At 36.8% G+C, this 21,559-nt stretch overlaps 1 protein-coding gene across 1 annotated transcript in view; it reads right to left on the bottom strand.

The window, feature by feature from the left end:
* Positions 1–13,818: 13,818 nt before the first annotated feature.
* LOC138715606 (ionotropic receptor 75a-like) overlaps positions 13,819–21,559 on the bottom strand; it is a 33,175-nt gene continuing 25,434 nt past the window's right edge. The window contains exons 8-9 of the mRNA XM_069848681.1: positions 21,065–21,336; positions 13,819–14,203 (exon numbers count right to left, since the gene is read on the bottom strand). Coding sequence (XP_069704782.1) covers positions 13,912–14,203; positions 21,065–21,336 — 564 coding nt within the window. The 3' untranslated portion in view covers positions 13,819–13,911. The remainder of the gene's footprint in view (positions 14,204–21,064; positions 21,337–21,559) is intronic.

The following is a 21,559-nucleotide window of genomic DNA, read 5'->3' as shown; positions in this document are numbered from 1 at the left end:
ATGGTTTGGGGGACTATTTATAGCCAATCTCATAGCGCAACATTAAAGCTGTGTAGTTGTATCCTTACGCGAAACGTGGCTGTTTTGAGAAGTACAGACTACGTCACTGAGATGTGATTGGCTGGTTGGAATAGTTGGAGCTATCAGAAGCGCTCCGAATAAAAGCTACAGAATTTCGAACATTATCGAAAGTTCGAGCTTTTTTTAAAAAAAAAAAAAAGTATGTTGTAAAAAACCCATTCACATACATAAATGTTTAAACATAAAATATTTTAAAGATCACACTTTCCACGATAATAGATACATATACGTCAAGGGTCAAGGGATTAAAAAGCTTTCTTATTTCTCTCTTTCTTTCCTCCATTTTGCTTTTGATTGAGGGGGGGGGCGCTTGAGCTCCGTGTGTGCGCTACTGGACCAGGATTTGTATTAGCTGAGGAGTGCGTTGAAAGATGGAGCATAATATAGATATTTTGTCTCATATTATATTACATTAAAATATCCTCTCTCAAATAGTAGTCTATTCTGAATTCTAAATAGCAAAATATATTAATATACTTAACATTCTTGTCAGTTAATGTACCTGAACATAACAGAAAGCAGAGAATATTTTCTTCAACTGAGTACAGCAATTCATACATACGAGAAAGCCCGAATTCTTAGGTTTGAATATATTCTGTTTATACTGTATAGAGTATCCTTCGAAGAGGTGGAAAAATTCAAATATCTTGGTGCAACAGTAACAAATATAAATGATACTCGGGAGGAAATTAAACACAGAATAGATATGGGAAATGCGTGTTATTATTCGGTTGAGAAGCTTTTGTCATCTAGTCTGCTGTCAAAAAATCTGAAAGTTAGAATTTATAAAACAGTTATATTACCGGTTATTCTGTATGGTTGTGAAACTTGGACTCTCACTTTGAGAGAGGAACAGAGATTAAGGGTGTTTGAGAATAAGATTCTTAGGAAAATATTTGGAGCTAAGAGGGATGAAGTTACAGGAGAATGGAGAAAGTTAGACAACGCAGAGCTGCACGCATTGTATGCTTCACCTGACATAATTAGAAACATTAAATCCAGACGTTTGAGATGGGCAGGGCATGTAGCACGTATGGGCGAATCCAGAAATGCATATAGAGTGTTAGTTGGGAGGCCGGCGGGAAAAAGACCTTTGGGGAGGCCGAGACGTAGATGGGAAGATAATATTAAAATGGATTTGAGGGAGGTGGGATATGATGGTAGAGACTGGATTAATCTTGCTCAGGATAGGGATCAATGGCGGGCTTATTGAGGGCGGCAATGAACCTCCGGGGTTCCTTAAAAGCCAGTAAGTAAGTAATTAAGTAAGTAAGTAAGTAAGTAAGTAAGTATACTGTATAGAGTACTACTAATCCAGAAATTTCAATCCTGGGCTACGCTTCAAGTAGCAGTGGTCAAAATGTTTTACATTTTGTAAGACTTAATGTAACCTAATTATGGAGTTAATATCCATCCATCCATCCATCCATCCATCCAAACACCCACTCACTCACCCATCCACCCACTCAACCAATCATCCATTCGAGCACCCACGCATCCACCCACCCACCCATCCATCCACCCATCCATCCATCCATCCATCCATCCTTCCATCCACCCACCCACCCATCCATCCATCCATCCACCCATCCATTCGCTCATGTAATATTCACTCATTTACTGATGTATTTATTAGTTTATTAACTGATTTATTTATTTGTTTGTTTACTCACTAATTTATTACATTTTTATTCTTCAGTTTATTTATTTGTTTACTCAATTATTCACTGATGTATTTATTCGCTTATTTACTGGTATATTTATTTACAGAATCGTTTATGTATTGTTTTGTTCAATGTTTGATTTATTAATTTGTTTATTATCTGATCTCTTCGTGATTAATTAATTTATTTATTAGTATACTAGCCATACCCGCGCGCTTCGCTGCACTTGTTATAAATAAATAACATTCACTTAAATCTGTTATATGTCCAAATACAGAGCTTTCTTATTGTTAGTTAATAATTAATTTATTATCAATTATAAATCGTTTGCTCCTGAATTACTTTCAAAGTTGTATTTAGAACTATGAATTCAAATGTTATTACCACGAAATAGGTTCTGGAGTTGTTCGATTAATTCTACTTTTAAGCTTAGTGGCTGCAAAAGGGTATCTGTCGGATACAGGGGGGAGAGCCATTAATCCTTCCCATTGAAAGCTTTAAGGAACCAACCTGGACAAATACCCAATGTCCCATCCCTATCTTCCCGTGGTGCAGCTGTTAGTAAGCATAATTTTACAAGCTGAACTAAAGGGAGGGGCTACTCATCAATTAGCACTGGTCAGCTTGATGAGTTAATGACTGAATTTGGTATAATTTTCCTCTAACCAATACCTAATTCCCTCTTTACCCTTTCCTACCCAGTCCTCTGACTGAACTCTTACTTTCTTCGACCCCGACGGCATTAGAGCATTCGAGGCCTAGGGGTTCATTTCACTTCCCTTCCTCCTCTTTCTACTTTTCTGTTCCTAGTGCTGACCTGCTATGGCACTAAAATCGTCCTCCAGTGGCTTAAGGAGGGAAACCTGGTGATTAACAAGATCTCCCAGCTAGGTCCAATGGACCCGTCGACCAACAGCAGGTTGGTCCTCCAGACATTCTGGGGGTTGTGTGTGAATGAAGTAGCCACCAAAACGTTAAAATATGGTGTTCACTTAAATCGGCTACAAGTTGCCATTTTTCACTGATAATATCTTTGAAAAATAATGGGGTGCAAGAGGTCAAATGACTTTATTGTCAAACGCCTGGCATTAGAAAACAACAATAACAACAACTTCTTTTAAGCTTAGTATTATGTTAGACCTAACAGCGTCTGAAATAGAATATATTTGTAAGAACTGAAGGTTGTTACTCTCAGCTGGAAGAAGGTTTTGTCACCAAAAGATATAATTAGAAATAAGGTGTTGTACTGCCCTATACTGCCGGGTAGCTCAGTTGGTAGAGCAGCTGGCTACGGACTGGAAGGTCCGGGGTTCGTTCCCAGGTGGTGACAGGATTTTTTCTCGTTGCCAAACTTTCAGAACGGCCCCGAGGTTCACTCAGCCTCCTATAAAATTGAGTACCGGGTCTTCCCCGAGGGTAAAAGGCGGTCAGAGAGTGGTGCCGACCACACCACCTCATTCTATTGCCGAGGTCATGGAAAGCATGGGGCTCTACCTCCATGCCCCCCAAGTGCCTTCATGGCATGTTACGGGGATACCTTTACCTTTTACCTTTTACTGCCCTATATTATTTAAAACGGTGTTGATAACGGATGTACTTAAGTTTTTAATTGGTTGTGGAGGCTCTTAACCCTCAACTGGTATTGCTTTTTAAATGTACGTTGACGGTATCTATCCTTATGGGTCTATATTGACCCATAGATACCAGTTGAGGGTTAAATCTCAGGAAGAAAAACTTTTCCAGCAGCGCAACGTATTGAAGGCTAATTTACGAACATGTTAACCGAATTATTCTTGCAACAAAAACGGACGCTCCCTAGACCAAATAGTCATGTTTTAATTATGTAATTAATTGCGGATAGAGGAGACGGCCTCCAGATATGGAGGGTAGCTGAGAATATATTGAATAAGCAGTTCTGGACAGCCGATAAGGGGTGGTCCTCCAGCTTGGGGGTTGGGCGAAGGGCTAACAACCCATCACCGTAAAAAACAGCTTGTTACGAAACCTAACAATAAGATCCAGACGTTTGAGATGGGCAGGGCATGTAGCACGTATGGGCGAATCCAGAAATGCATATAGAGTGTTAGTTGTGAGGCCAGAGGGGAAAATACCTTTGGGAAGGCCGAGACGCAGGTGGGAAGATAATATTAAAATGGATTTGAGGGAGGTGGGATATGATGGTAGGGACTGGATTAATCTTGCTCAGGATAGGGACCAATGGCGGGCTTATGTGAGGGCGGCAATGAACCTCTAGGTTCCTTAAAAGCAAGAAAGTAACTAACTAAGTAAGTAAGTAGGTAAGTAAGTAATTACTTCATTGTTTTATGTGGTATTGTATGACGTTATGATTGAAATATCTATGTTGTTAAATGTTTTTATTGTAACATTCGACCATAACTGACTGAGTATATAATATCTCGCGCTCAGAGGGGTGGAGTTCGGGGTTTGAGATGGTTTACAAACCACAAGTCATGTTAAAGATGTTTGTTAATTATTCAAAACGGAGTATTGTGCACTACATGTAGAACTGTTACCTATTAAGTATACATTACCGTAGCTCACCCAAATACGTAATTAAGCATGAAATATATGTAGTTATGTTACTGAATAATTAATACCTAATATGGCCGCGTGTATATTTATAAAATTATTCCATCTCTGGCTTTCATTCTCTCATAAAAAACGCAACGCAAATCAGACATCAAATTTCAGTACGGTACCTCCAAATAGCATTAAATTTAACTGCAGTACATATAGCTAATTATTAGTGTCGATATTATATAAAGTTTTCTGTGCGTAAGATTCTGTTTAGTCCTACCTTATATACATTTGTGCTCAGTCCTCGATTCACTAAAGAGCTTCTGTAATGACATAAAGCCTCCGTCAATCTACAGGAAGTATACTTTCCAATGATGAAAGAATTATTTAAACATATTAAATAGTTTCTTGAGATTGCCTCACACAAACACACAAACATTCTCTCTTTATAATATAATAATATTTAGCATATTATAAACACATATAATTAATATCATCCGTATATCAATCCGATTGTTGTCCAAGAACTCCAAAGCCGCCTTTAATAGATGCAGAGTCATTTGTTTCATATTCGTGGCTAATCTGACGTGGCCACCATATAAAAAGCATTGTTATTTTAAAAAAGATATATCTCGCCATATGATATTGCAGAATTCTTGCACGGAAATATTATATACTTCGGTACATCATACTAATATCAGTCCTATCAAAAATTTTCCTAGTACCCTGTACTCGTTACATAGACCACTCTTACACTAAACCTGGAGTAAATTAAACTTATTAATCAAATAAATGATCCACTTACTGTTTTTTATATGCTCACCTGTATGTAATTTCTATTTTATATATATTTCATTGTTATTTTCCATCCGAAGATAATTAAGAACGATGAATATCACTTAATATCTCCTATCTTTCTACAAATAGTGTTTATATGCCATGTTAAATTTCATTTGTTTTCATCAGTTAACAATGATGCACATTGGGAGCAACATATAAGAAATTATTTTCCTACACAATGCACGCTATATTCACGTTGTTTTGAAATGATTAATCGAAGATGGTTTGCTTATTGTTTATTATACGTATGTAATTTCTATTCCATATGTTTTTTTTTTCTATCCCACGATCATTAAGAATGGTGAATATTATTCACGCTTGTTTCCTGTATTTCTTAAAAGTAATGTTATGTGGCATGTTAGTTTTTATTTGTCGTTATTTACGTAAAAATGATGCGCCAAAAATAATAATAATTTCGTACTCACTCCACATCCTATAATTATTATATTCACATTTGTTTTTCAGTGATTTATTAAAGAATGTACCGGTACCTTCAAATCAAAATATGTGATGGACCGATTAATTATTATAAATTAATTGCACAAGGGCTTGGGGGCCGTCTCCAACAGGGGTTTTAGAGGGCAGAGCTCCCTAAAGCAAGAAAGAACACATCATAAAATATAAGTCGTACCTTCAACCCAAAGGTGATGGACCGGTTTATTAGGCTACTATAAATTAATTGCATGAGGGTTTGGGGACCAAGTCCCCAAGAGGGGTTTTTAGGGGGCGGAGCCCCCAAAACAAGAAAGAACACATTATAAAATGTAACTCGTACCGTCAACTCAAATGTGATGGACCGATTAATTACTATACTGTAAATTAATTGCACGAAGGTTTGGGGACCAAGTCCCCAACAGGGGTTTTTAGGGGGCGGAGCCCCCTAAAACAAGAAAGAACACATTATAAAATGTAACTTGTACCTTCAACTCAAATGTGATGGACCGGTTAATTACTATAAATTAATTGCATGAAGGTTTTGGGGCCAAGTCCCCAACAGGAGTTTTTAGGGGGCGGAGCCCTCTAAAACAAGAAAGAACACATTATAAAATGTACCGTGAACCCAAAGGTGATGGACCGGTTAATTATTATAAATTAGTTGCATGAGGGTTTGGGGAAAAGTCCCCAACAGGGGTTTTTAGGGGGCGGAGTCCCCTAAAACAAGAAAGAATACATTATAAAATGTAACTCGTACCTTCAACCCAAAGGTGATGGACCGGTTAATTATTATTAATGAATTGCACGAGGGTTTGGGGACCAAGTCCCCAACAGGGATTTTTAGGGGGCGGAGCCCCCTAAAACAAGAAAGAAGACATTATAAAATGTAACTCGTACCTTCAACCCAAAGGTGATGGACCGGCTAATTATTATAAATTAATTGCATGAGGGTTTGGGGACCAAGTCCCCAACAGGGGCTTTTAGGGGGCGGAGCCCCCTAAAACAAGAAAGAACACATTATAAAATGTAACTCGTACCTTCAACCCAAAGGTGATGGACCGGTTAATTATTATTAATGAATTGCGTGAGGGTTTGGGGACCAAGTCCCCAACAGGGGTTTTCAGGGGGCGGAGCCCCCTAAAACAAGAAAGAACACATTATAAAATGTAACTCGTACCTTCAAATGTGATGGACCGGTTAATTACTATAAATTAATTGCTCGAAGGTTTGGGGACCAAGTTCCCAACAGGCGCTTTTAGGGGGCGGAGCCCCCTAAAACGAGAAAGAACACATAAAATGTAACTCGTACCTTCAACCCAAAGGTGATGGACCGGTTAATTACTATAAATTAATTGCACGAAGGTTTGGGGACCAAGTTCCCAACAGGGGTTTTTAGGGGGCGGAGGCCCCTAAAACAAGAAAGAACATATTATAAAATGTAACTCGTACCTTCAACCCAAAGGTGTTGGACCGGTTAATTACTATAAATTAATTGCACGAAGGTTTGGGGGCCAAGTCCCCAAGAGGGGTTTTAGGGGGCGGAGCCTCCTAAAGCAAGGAAGAACACATCATAAAATATAACTCGTACCTTCAACCCAAAGGTGATGGACCGGTTTATTAGGCTACTATAAATTAATTGCATGAGGTTTTGGGGACTAAGTCCCCAACAGGGGTTTTTAGGGGGCAGAGCCCCCCAAAACAAGAAAGAAGACATTATAAAATGTAACTCGTACCTTCAACCCAAAGGTGATAATATAATAATATAATATAATTATGTTGTACGTAGCGAGATCAATTATTCAATTGATAGGATATTTTATGAGGTTGTCACGACAAGCAACAAGTTATACTAATTATGTTAAACATAAAAACGACCTATGTAACGAGTACCGGGTACTAGGAAATTCCCAAAATTTTGCATAGAATAAAACTTATTGGAAAGCGTTTTTGAAGAAACTGTTGTTATGTAATATTTTTCATAAAAATCAATAATAAGCGAGATATTTCGATTTATTTAATTCAGGCCCCCTTATAACTCCCCTTTTAAATAGAGTATTTTGAATGACATATAGCCTATAATCTAAGTTACAACGAACTTAATTTATATTCCAATTTTCATATAAATCGGTTCAGCCATTATCGCGTGAAAAGGTAACAAACATCCAGACAGACAGACAGGCAGATAGATAGATAGATAGATAGATAGATAGATAGATAGATAGATAGATAGATAGATAGATAGATAGATAGATAGATAGATAGATAGATAGACAGACAGACAGACAGACAGACAGACAGACAGACATACAAACAAAAATTTCAAAAAAGCGATTTTCGGTTTCAGGATGATTAATTATACATGTTAACACCAATTATTTTTGAAAAATCGATAATTACCAGAACAATTTCGCTTACAGATTTATTATTAGTATAGATTCGACCATAACTGACTGAGTATATAATAACTCGCGCTCAGAGGGTTGGAGTTCGGGGTTTGAGATGGTTTACAAACCACAAGTCATGCTAGAGATGTTGGTTTGATAATTATTCAATACAGAGTATTGTGCACTACATGGAACTGTTACCTATTAAGTATACATTACCGTAGCTCACCCAAATACGTAATTAAGCATGAAAAACATGTAGTTACGTTACTCAATAATTAATACCTAATATGTGCCGCGTGTATATTTATAAAATTATTCCATCTCTGGCTTTCATTCTTTCATAAAAAACGCAACGCAAATCAGACATCAAATTTCAGTACGGTACCTCCAAATAGCATTAAATTTAACTGCAGTACATATAGCTAATTATTAGTGTCGATATTATATAAAGTTTTCTGTGCGTAAGGTTCTGTTTAGTCTTACCTTATATACATTTGTGCCCGGTCCTCGATTCACTAAAGAGCTTCTGTAATGACGTAAAGCCTACTTCCATCTAAAGGAAGTACACTTTCCAATGATGAAAGAATTATTTAAATAGTTTCTTGAGATTGCCTCACACAAACACACCAACATTCTCTCTTTATAATATAATAATATTTAGCATATTATAAACACATATCATATCATCCGTACATCAATCCGATTGTTGTCCAAGGACTCCAAGGCCGCCTTAAATAGATGCAGAGTCATTTGTTTCATATTCGTGGCTAATCTGACGTGGCCACCATATAAATAGCATTGTTATTTTAAAACAGAAATATCTCGCCATATGGTATTGCAGAATTCCTGCACGCAAATATTATGTACTTCGATACATCATAGTAATATCAGTCCTATCAAAATTTTGCATAGAATAAAACTTATTGGAAAGCGTTTTTAAAGAAGCTTTTGTTATGTAATATATTTTATAAAAATCAATAATAAGCGAGATATTTCGATTTATTTAATTCAGGCCCCCTTATAACTCCCCTTTTAAATAGAGTATTTTGAATGACATATAGCCTAAAATCTAAGTTACAACGAACTTAATTTATATTCCAATTTTCATATAAATCGGTTCAGCCTAGTGATGGAGGAAATAAATTAAATACCGATATACCGATATATTGATATTGCAATATATTGCTAACTTAGTTTCGATAAACGATATATATCGCAGAAAATATATCGATATATCGAACGATTATCGATATATCGCTATTCCGTAAGCAAATTGCATTTTCAGGCGTACATTTACTGTATTACAATAAAATTATTTAAATTTTAATATTCCTTTTTACCATTGAAATTAACATCATAACAGTCAAAAGCATAAATGTAAAATTGTAACAATAAACAATACATTTTCAATACCATAACCAAAATAAAAATTTTGATGGGAGTTAAATGATACAGTGGGAAAGAGTTAAAGTGAACTTTACATGGTTGACTATTTGATATTGGAATACGATTAAATTATTCTAATGTGATATGATGATAGAGACTGGATTAATCTTGCTCAGGATAGGGACCAATGGCGGGCTTCTGTGAGGGAGGCAATGAACCTCCGGGTTCCTTAAAAGCCAGTAAGTAAGTAAGTAAGTAAGTAAGTAAGTAAGTAAGTAAGTAAGTAAGTAAGTAAGTAAGTAAGTAAGTTATATTGGATTCAATCCAGGACACATATATAATGATTTTTTCTACCTAACAACGTAATCATTTTTAAATGTAACTAAACAGAACTTGTAATTATTTTTAAATGTAAGTAAACAGTACTTTGAATGTTATAAGTTTTAACAAACTTCACAGTTGATTTGATACAATCCTTCTATAGTAGGTTCCTATTGCAAGTTATTGTTATACTCCAACAATCCAAACAACAATTGTGATGATTATAGGGATAGAATTTTTATGCACTAAAAGATTAAAGAAAACAGGATGTCAGCACTAGGTTGTGCATAGAAATCATAGACGTAAACAAATGTCACATCGGTATTAAATCCTTGTTTCTCTTTCCATTTCAGAATACAGAAATAAAAGTTTTGATACCCATTCTGAGGTCAGACGGTTCCCTTTCAGGGTGGGAGTTGCTCCTGACTTGGAGAACATTAATAACAATATTAAAACAATAGAAGAACCTCCTGTATGTCTCACGTTCGCACACGCTGCATTTTGAATTTGGTGCTGCATATTAAACAGTTTGAATTCGAATTCCAGTCCAGCCAATTAGAACAAGGCATTGAGTGAGGTTGCACAATTATGTAACTGTCCACCTTCAGTAGCGCCATCTCTCGGGAATTATCGGAGTTGTCTAGTGTGGATTTTGTTGTTGTTGATGATAATAATTCCACAAAAAAAGTCGATAAATTTTGAGAAAATCGATATATTATACGATATACCGAATCAAAATTTCGATATCGCTATATCGAAACGAAAATATCGGTATTTCGTAAAAACCGATATATCGTTCCCATCTCTAGTTCAGCCATTATCGCGTGAAAAGGTAACAAACATCCAGACAGACAGACAGACAGACATACAAACAAAATTGTCAAAAAAAGCGATTTTCGATTTCAGGATGGTTAATTATACATGTTAACACCAATTAATTTTGGAAAATCGAAAATTACCGGAAAAATTTTGGCTACAGATTTATTATTAGTATAGATTCAGTTATATAATATGTATTTATTTATTTCTTCACAGATTTATTTTTTACTGAATTAATCATTAATTAATTACTTCTTTCATTCATTCGCTCATTTATTCACGGATTATTTATTTATTCTTTCACAGATTTATTCACTCATTGATATATTCATTCAGTAATTTGTTAATTAATTAATACATTAATTCATTCATTTACACATTAATCTATTCATCTGTTTACTTATGTGAAGAGGAAACTGAGAGACTGGAAGGACAGTGCCGCATCAGCCTGGAGACTGGAAGAATTATGCTTCCAACAGAGTTTGGGAGGTCGAGCTGAATGCTCCCGGATGGGCTTTGTAGCCGAAGTTGGCTCCAGCAGCATTTTACAGAACTCTAAGTAACATTATACAATAAAATTAAGAACGATTTTTTGCATGTTACCTAGTATTAAGTTTGTATTGTAATATACAGTGTCTTTCGCTGTCGTGTCGCCCGTTGCACGGCGGCCGGTGATAGCAACCGTTGATAACCGAGCTCCCGGCACTGCGGCCGACTTGAATCCCTTCCCCTTCGTAGGAGCGTGGGAGTCTTTCAGTCAGTCTCACAGCGGGTTTGCTTCAGCGTGGTCGTGCTTTGAAGTGCTTCGTATGAAATGTTATTTCTGTATTAGTGCTACAAGTGTTATTGTGCTTGGTATTAAATGTGATTTCTATATTAATGCTGTGCTATAGTTTACATAATGCCTCGACATACTTACACGTTGCAACAAAGAATTTTATGTATGATTTGTATGTGTTAACAAATCCATGCAGGGAAGTTGTAAGGCAACCCTAAGTGTAAACCTTCGGGTTCCTCCTCCGTACAAGAGAAAGAGAAAAAAAACTTGCCAATATAACAGTAGGCTACATTTATTATTATTATTATTATTATTATTATTATTATTATTATTATTATTATTATTATTATTATTATCATTATTATTATTGCTCTAAACTAAACTTAATAATTAGGGACCGGATTTTTATGTAATATCAAGGTGTGAAATATGTATCAAAATATGTAAAATATCAATATCTGGCAAGTATAGATAGGTAAGACTCTCCAGTTATGATTTCATAGAGCACCTGACTTTTTTACCGCACACTTGACATATTACTATTTTTCCATCTATAGTGAAAGCTTCGTCCATCGCAATCCATGATTTTATTTTTGTCGTTAGGGTTGAAGATACAGGGGCCATTTTAGTTAGTTAAAAGCAGTAAATAAACTCACTTGCACTTTATAGGTACTGTAAGTAGGTACTAAAACTAGAGAACTGAGTGAAATGAATGACACAACAAGCACTGTTTCGCTTTACTGGATTAGGAGAAAATAAGAGGAGATGTGGGACACATGCATTTTAGCTGCTCCCTGTAAGAAACAAAGTACCTACTAAAACCTCAAACTATAGGCATTTACAAACTGTTGTTTGAAAAGTGACATTTCTGTCTCATTCAGAAGGGTAGGATTATTCCAGCCGAGAACCATACTTTCTAATTGCTCAGAAAATCCCATTTCCGTATAGGTCTACTAAATTTAAAGTGAAGAGGTCAAGCAATAACCTGAAAAGCTATTTATTTCAATCTTTCAACATCTTTCCAGTTTGTTCCTTTACTCCAGCTTCTTTTCAAAAGTCGGCTACTTTATTGCGGCTCATGTCAGACTTGACACGGGTTTTCCCTGGAAGGATAAGGAAGAGGGTGAGTAAGGTTGCAAATTGCATGGGAACGGCTTGTTAAGACGTGTGCAGAACAATTATAGTTGGAGACAAATCTTGTCGCCCTCGTCTCGCTCCACCGCATGAAGGCAACGCTACTTTCTGAGTGATTTTTTTACAATACAAGATGATTGTATGAGAAAGGTTGCCTTTTGTTCACTCATATTTACAGTGGGCGGTATGGGGTGAGTGCCTCTATTACTTCCTGGAACTAAGGACGTTATGTTTCGTCCCGAAATATATCCTTTCTAGGGTAGGTAAAAAGGGTTTTTAAATCTGTGTATTTCAAAATGTAAACTTCCTCTGCAGAAGTTTTTTTTTTTCCTTTTAGAGAAGTAAAAAATAATAAAACCCCTAAATATGTAGATTTATGTAATACCAAGCCATAATATGTAATGTGGGGTAAATATATAAAAATATGTAGTATCAAATTTTAATATATTAATGGTAATTACAAGATTCGCAAAGATTTATTATTTATATACGGTTAGATTGAAAGGAATATAATATGTAATTACATAAAAATCCGGTCCCTATTAATAATACATTTACTCAGTTAAAATTACCTATATATTATTTTAATGTACCGAAGTACATATGATATTTACATGCAGATATTCTGCGTCATCATACGATGTAAGAGTAATGGAACGGAGAAAAATTCTCTCCGGCGCCGGGATTTGAACCCGGGTTTTCAGCTCTACGTGCTGATGCTTTATCCACTAAGCCACACCGGATACCACCCCGGCGTTGGACAGAATCGTCTCAGATTAAGCTCCAACTCTTGGGTTCCCTCTAGTGGCCGCCCTCTGCACTACGTCATAGATGTCTATGAACCTAGGACTGAAGTCCACACATGTGCTGAGGTGCACTCGTTATGAGTGACTAGTTGGCCGGGATCCGACGGAATAAGCGCCGTCTTAAATCACGAAGTGATTTACGCATATCATATATATTATTTTAATGTACCGAAGTACATATGATATTTCCATGCAGATATTCTGCGTCATCATACGATGTAAGAGTAATGGAACGGAGAAAAATAATATATATGATATGCGTATATCACTTCGTGATTTAAGACTGCGCTTATTCTGTCGGATCCCGGCCAACTAGTCACTCATAACGAATGCACCTCAGCACATGTGTGGACTTCGGTCCTAGGTTCATAGACATCTATGACGTAGTGCAGAGGGCGGCCACTAGAGGGAACCCAAGAGTTGGAGCTTAATCTGAGACGATTCTGTCCGACGCTGGGGTGGTATCCGGTGTGGCTTAGTAGATAAAGCATCAGCATGTAGAGCTGAAAACCCGGGTTCAAATCCCGGCGTCGGAGAGAATTTTTCTCCGTTCCACTGCTCTTACATCGTATAAAATTACCTACTTCAGATTTTTATAATAATGAAGGATAACTGAATTACTGAATCAAAATTAACTTCCGATGTCCTCCCATGAAGGACAGCTATATCTACTCCCAAATTTCTTCAACATTAAGCCCCCAAGTCATAGGCGGTAAACATGACTAGTTGATAAATAATCTTTGCTGCACTTCTGTGACTCTGGCCGATTTATCGCGAGGCGTGGTTGGATGGGTTGGCCAGCACGTACCATACTTCAACTTGTGGTACAAAAATTCCAAAATGAAGAATGCAATAGAACCTCCAACGCCAAATCCCAGCACCACAAGCGTTGGGTAGAAGTCGCCAATGCGCACACTCACAAATCCTCGACTATCAGAGTCACATTTGGATTTCTGGACAAACCATCTCTTGTATTCACGATCAATCATTCCCCTCTCCCTCAGCCAGAGAACTCTGTAGGGAGCAAAGTTGACCAAAATTAGCTGAGTATGATTTGTTCTTAAACGAGAATGGATTTTAACAATATTATTAAATCTGATATTGATCACATTACACAAACAAATAAGGCAATACAAATTTCGTATGAAATATAAGAAATGCAATGAGATTTTTTCTTAAAACTATCGATTCGCAAATCGGTCACTTACAATAGGTTTGTTCCAGCACGTTCAGAATCGATTCTGAACTGCCTGCTCATGCACAGTAGCTCAATGTGCGTTCAAACAAGACTAGAATTGATTCCGAACCGATACTGAACTCCCTGTTCCAAATTCCGACGTGCTTTAGAACTCGTTCGGAACGAGTGAATTGGTTCTCGATTAAGAGCAGGCACTGGGAATTCTGAATTGTTGACGCATGCGTAGATGGTTCATTATGAAATTATGAACTTATTCCGAATCTCAGCGCTGAGCAATCTGATGGCATCACGGTGTTCCGAATTCCACCGATGACGTCATTGATGCTCCACCGGTGTCGCACCGGTGCCATCAGCTTGCAGAGGTGGTGGCAGTCTCCATCAGCCGCCATCAGTGAATATGCTTGGTTCTTGTATAGGGCGGGAATTACCAGACGAATGACATCGTGCACTGTTGTGTCATGGCGGTGTGTTCTGTTTTAGTTCTGCTGTATTGTTTGTAATTAGCACAACGTAAAAACAGTATGTTAATGGCTTATGAGCGAACATGTCAACGGACCCGTTATTACTACCGGTTCAAGAAGTAAATTGTTTATGCTCTCTTTTCTTTGAACGAGATGGCAGTACGGAAATTTCGCAAAATTTTGCTAGCGTAGCACAGACAACAACTTATACAGTCGCCATGACAGCATCGATCCTTCCAGCAGTTTGTTCCTATTTCGCTGCAGCGTGACGTCATTGTTGTCCACCATTCCGGTGAGATTCGGAATACGCTGTATGGTTAAAATGCTTCGAGACAAGGCAGGTTAAAATATAAAAAATAGACCATCACGAGTGATTTGAAAGATGATAGTGATATATTTTATAAAGAATTAAGTAAGTTCGAAAAATGAATATAATTTTAATATGAGAAGAAACTCCGAAGGCCGTGAAAGAAGAGTTCAAGAAACGTTCCAACAATGTAAAATCTCGAACTAGTTCTGGCACCATACACAACTGGCGCATGCGTCGAAAGAATTTCGGCATTATTTCGGAATGTGTTCTGAATTGCTTGCTGGAACAAACCTTATCATTCCGTGAACTCATGGGGCAAGAAGACTGCATGGGTATTCCCCTACACTCCCGTCCGTAAAGTTGCGGCATACTAAACATTAAATAAATACATTTATTGTAATTAACTCGACACTCACCCTTCTCACAGAAGGCACCGGTACAGGGTGATGTTATTTTGTTTGATGCATAATCTACATATTAAATGTTCACTTGCACGTGACAGTTCCTCTGCGCCAATTTCTTTTCCAATGTTTTTCTTTTAGCACATCTAGAGTATTCTGCAATTACTCATTTTAGATTCGATACGTCTAATATTAAAAATCTATAATATTTATTTTAAAGATTTTCAATCTCAACTTTTCTTTAATACGGTACGCGCCAAAATATACAGTACTGGATTTCGCGCAGCCCGCATACCTGTGCGTCTGCGTATTGTTGCATCACCATTATGAATTGCTAATTGTGTAACGAACGTTGTGCTGTGTGGTTGGAATTGACGATGGGTCTCGCGACGGAGGAAAAAGTGTTCATAGTGGAGTATTATAATTCGCTCATACGGAAATGGTTATCAGGGCGGGCCGAGCTTAAAGTTCGTGGCGGTACAATTTCGTGAACACTAATCAGCCGGCACCAAGCAACTGTTATGCTGTCTATCGTTACAAAATTTCGTCGTACGGGTAGTGTATTGTGTCAACGGAAGGGAAGGTCTGGTAGGCCAATAACTGTGTCCACAAATGACAATTATGGACGTGTCCTCAATCAGCTGTTGCAGTCACCAAAGCGAAGTCTTCGACGAACATCCCTGAAATTAAACATCAGCAATACGTCACTTCGACGATTGTTTAAAGACTTAGGTGGATTTCCGTACCGAATACAGGTTGGACAACGATTGACGGAGGAAGATAGGCATGTCAGGATTGAATATTGTGCAAGATTTTTGGCCATGGTGTACGAGGATCCAGATTTCTTGCTCAACGTGTGGTTCTCCGACGAAAGTCACATTCACTTGGACGGTTTTATCAATCGCCAAACAAAGGAGAACATTTTCAACTGTAATGATCCACCCACAACTGTGCCTGCATTACGTCAGAAGATCGTCTCGTTTTTCAGGACTCTGCAGCAACCTATGTTCCAGAATATGTTTCAAAATCTGCGTGATCGTTATGAACACTGGCTACAGCGCAATGGAGCATATTTTGAACATTTACATTATCATCCCGATAACTAACAACAAATAACAGTAACATATTGTTCCAGTACTGTATATTTTGGCGCATACTGTATATGAGTTGTCTTGTTCATTTTGTTGTGTGAGTTTTAAATTTTAATGTAAGTTATTAAATGATTGTATTAACTGTTTGTCTATTTCACTATTTTTATACATAATCAGGTAATGGGTTACCCATTGCTAATCCAGTAGTTTGTTTTGCCCGAGCGTGTTTTTTAACAACCTTACCGATGTTGTTGGTAGGCCTTGTAAGTTAAACTTATAACACACGTGCGGTAAGTAAATGAATCAAATCAACTTTTATTTATTTACTTAAAAGTAACCAATTATGTGTTGCGCACCACTATGTGCTATGAGGAAATAACTAATGTCTTATTATACCTGTACTCTTTCCAAATTAATTTATTGCAATGGAGATTTGTAAGAAAGCAAGAATTAATGTAACATCCGAAAGTCTTGCCAGCCCCCTCCCTTGTTTGTATGTTGATGTGCATTCATTTTGAACATGTCATAGCAGATGTGTGACAATCAGAGTGCTGCATTGGAGTTAAATCGCTCGCTTGAACTCGGTCGAGTGTCGCATCCTCGAGTGAGATACGATCGGTCGTGATACGCTCGTAATAAATAGAAGCACAGTACAAGGTCATCTCGCCCACATGTCTTATCTTGTACGGAAGGCGACGGATAAGACACACATATATGTTTTGCTCACACGGTAAAAATAAGGCTTTATTTTCTGCGTTTATGAAAAACGTTTAATGGAACGTACCAAAACAGGAACATGAAGTTATAAATAAAATAGTATGAAAAACTTCGATATACAGTTATTATTGCTAATTAATAATTATTCAATATTTGATTTACCACATATATAATATGATAGGTCCATACATAGTGTTCCGCCTATATACTGCGACAATGTAGAAACGTTTTACAAAATATTATTGATATAGCAGTAGATTAATAACAGTATTAGTACAGAGATAACGTCACAGAAAATATAATAAAACGAATAATCATGCTGCACAACTGTTACAGACGCAAAAATTGATACCCAAATTATTAGAGATTATTATTATTATTATTATTATTATTATTATTATTATTATTATTATTATTATTATTATTATTATTATTATTATTACTAGAAAACTTGATACAGTTCTTGCATTATCGTGATTGTGTTCTCCGTTTATGATAATTACATTTACATCCAATAACATCTATCAGATGTTGCAAAAACAAAATCACTCCTGTGGGGGTGGGGGGAAATATTTACCTACAACATTTATATTACATTTTAAAGCAAGTTTTGTAGTTGTACTATGGAGAGGTTAGTTAAACACTGCAAAGTTTTGAAATGATAAACATCTATGATGTTACTACACAGTTCATCACTGTAACAAGAACGAATGTCTAACGCTCGGCTTATACCGTTCGAGGATTTATCGTTTGTGACAATTTTACCCATCATGCATGTGCGCTACCTATCGGATTATGCTATGAACTACTTGGCGCTCGAGCGATAACGTCCGATGCAGACCTCTGGTGACAATGGTTGATACTTTACGTTTCAGCTTGTTTAGTGATCCAGAACATCAGTATGGCACCATCATTGTAGCGGCACAAAATTATACGCCGCCATGTCCTGTGTGAAATTTCTGCAGCAAAGGCGGTGTGATTTCCCTGAATGCCTTCCCTAACAGTTTGCCTCAAATCTTCAATAGGGATATCTTATGCGAAGTTTTACCGCGAGATGGCAGGAGCGTTCCATGCGGCGCAACATATTGTAGGGCTGTGTTATGTCATATCCTACAGTTGATTACGTTTTCCCGCTTGTTGGTTTTCTGTGCATGTCAAAATTATATTTACAATTATTTTGTATAATCTAGTATAATTTAATATAATTCAATATTTTCTTACCTCATAATTTAATTTACAATAAATAATAACGTAAACCTGTATAATACTGAGGGATTTCCCTTAAGAGATGGATGGAGAAATCTGCAGTATGCAGAATATGGATGCGAGTAAATTGAATGTTCATGAACCTAAACGAGAACTTTGAGAACGAGGTGCATGAATAAAAAAATAGGAACTATGTCGAAGGTGAATATTGCCTCTTTAATCATTAGTATTTAAGAACCGTATGCTAAAAACAGGATATGCAGCCACCAATGTTTTTTTTTTTTTTATAGGAAAGGATTATCGAGATTGAATTCTTTGTATTTTTTCTGTAGTTACAGAAAGATCAAATGCAATTTTTAATATGATCGCAGTAGTAGCACGATTAATCTGCGTTTTGTAGGTTAAGGACATGCAGTTTTGAATACTATGTAGGATGATTTTGAAAATTTGAAGTTAAAACATGATTTTCATAATTAGAGTACAGTACATTAAAAACATTATTCACGAAATGGATTTCACTACGGATCGTCCTGGATAATAAACATCCTAGTTTATCGAGAGTTTACTGCAGGCGTAAACTTCGGAGACTCCTACAACTCCTGCATATAATCTAAGCTAACATAGCTCGCTGTCGAGGTTGCATATGTTTTTATTAATTTTTATTTTTCCTCTTCCAAAATGAAACTGTAGTCAACAATTCCTTACTCGAAGTAGTTAATTTTATTTAATAGTTAGCACTTTCGAGGCGCAATTTAATTACTTATTTATTCAAGATTTGAAGCATATATTCATAATATTTCGGGACATGATTGAAGACAAAAAGCTTTCCCTGGTTTTTATACATAGAAACATAACAAAAATTTGCCATTTTTAGTTGTTTTTAAGAGTATTTAAATACTAATACACTATATATTTTCTCACGGTCTTACTAATAAACCGTGTATAGTTTTTATACGAGACTTATGTAGCGTTGAGACAGAAAACGTTACTAATAAACCATGCATAAGCGATGGATGTATAAACAATCTGTAATTATACAATGGGAATTGCTTTGCAGTAGTTATATATACGAAACCCCTTGTTTAAGTGTTGTATATAGAGAAAAAATGGCCGTCCCTCTAACAGCTGTTCGTATCGACTGTCATTTTATGATGATGGATCCCTTGTAACCACAGAAGAACACACCAAAGAGCACAGAATAAGTAGAATATTATTGCTGTAGCTTGTACTCTTTGACCAAATATAGTGTGGTAATCGATCAGAGCCAGTTGTACTATCGATTCTTAACACGGCACACTAGAGAGCTCTACCGGATGCAATAGAGAATCTCAGAATTCTATTACCTTTCGTAATGAAGTAATGACGAAACTATGACGTAGCTGTGTAACTGTTATACTGTTATACACGACGTATGTAGTAGAGTTGGGTCAATTCGTGAACGAATCGTTCATTCGAACGACTAATAATGAAGAATCGTAAGAATCGATTCGTGGTATCAACGAATCGTCGTTGAAAAGAATCGTAACGAATCGTCGTTCAAAACAATAGTAAGGAATCGGCATGGTATCGTAACCCACGATTCTATTAGTTGTTTGATGTACCCTGTCAACTGACATTTCGGAACCGTGTCGAATGCTCCCGAGCGAGAGTGGAATCAATATATGTACTGCATTTGTTAAGTATGGAAAATAATGAACACAAACCTGAAATTTGCATAGTTAAATAGAGGTGTAATGCAAAAAATGTACTTCGTAATAAGGTTCAGTTGATAAATTATAATTTAGAGACATTATCTTAGGTAATTTTGTAGACTAATGGAGGTCATACTGAATGGTTGCAGCAAATGAGAAAGAGACAATCCAATGTCTCGCCTCTTATGCCATCTATGCGAGAGATGTAGAACGTTTTTGTTCTACGCGTGGTTTGCAAAGGAAAGTGTCTTGCGACGATTCAAAAGAATAGTTGGTATCGCAGACTGGGAAGAATCGTGAACTCGTTGACGATTGAAAAGAATAGTTGGAATCGCAGACTGAGAAGAATCGTGAACGAATCGATAGAATCGATTCGTAATGTGTGATTGAATCGTTGGAATCGACTTCTGAAAAAAAATCGTGTTGCCCAACTCTAGTATGTGGTGATTTTTAGTAAGGAATTTACACACGACGTATAAACGAGCTACTCATTGTATAAGTATAAGACAGTTAAACGTCTGTATATAGAGTTTTTATTAGTAAGACCGTCAATGTTTATATACCGAAAAACAAATGCACACGCAAAGCGCATCCCTCAAAGTACACGCGCGCTATCTGTTGGTGCTAGTTCAGGATATCCCTATTGTCTGATTGGTATCGATGTTTCGAGACACGCTGCTTAATACATTATTACCCACAGGGAAAGGCGCTAAAGGCGGACAAGTTCAATAAGCTAATTTTAATCACAAAATTAGAAGATGCCAACGAGGCAAAACAAGGTATAAAAGAACTCTGCTTACTTCTGTGTGATGAGTTCTTTATATGGACTGCCTTTCTTGACTGGAATTGCCATTGTATTTGAAGGGTTAATTGTGATTTCCTTCAGTCTACACTTTTCGTCTTCTTCATATGTGTCGCTCATGACTTTATACGCTGCTGCATCACCGTAAAAAGCATGCAGTCCCCTTCGAATCTTCTCAACACCCTCTGCTTGAGTGGTAAATGCCTGGTCAAACGGTTGGCGATAGATTTTTTCGTAGTATAATTTCTTTACCAGTGGATCTTTGGAATCCTGAAAAAATTCAACAAATCATCACACTTCTGTTATCTATAGAACAGGCCTGCACAAGGTTTGCGCTCTCCGAGCCGGCTCACAGCTCATGAGCGGAATGCAGGTATTATATAATAATAATAATAATAATAATAATAATAATAATAATAATAATAATAATGATTTATTTTAGCTGGCAGAGTTAAGGCCGTAAGGCCTTCTCTTCCACTCAACCAGCAAAAAG

The sequence above is a fragment of the Periplaneta americana genome, chromosome 15 (genome assembly GCF_040183065.1).
Source record: "Periplaneta americana isolate PAMFEO1 chromosome 15, P.americana_PAMFEO1_priV1, whole genome shotgun sequence".
NCBI classification, from domain to species: Eukaryota; Metazoa; Arthropoda; class Insecta; order Blattodea; family Blattidae; genus Periplaneta; species Periplaneta americana.
The sequence above is the reverse complement of the archived record's forward strand: the minus strand, read 5'-3'. Positions and strand labels throughout refer to the sequence as shown.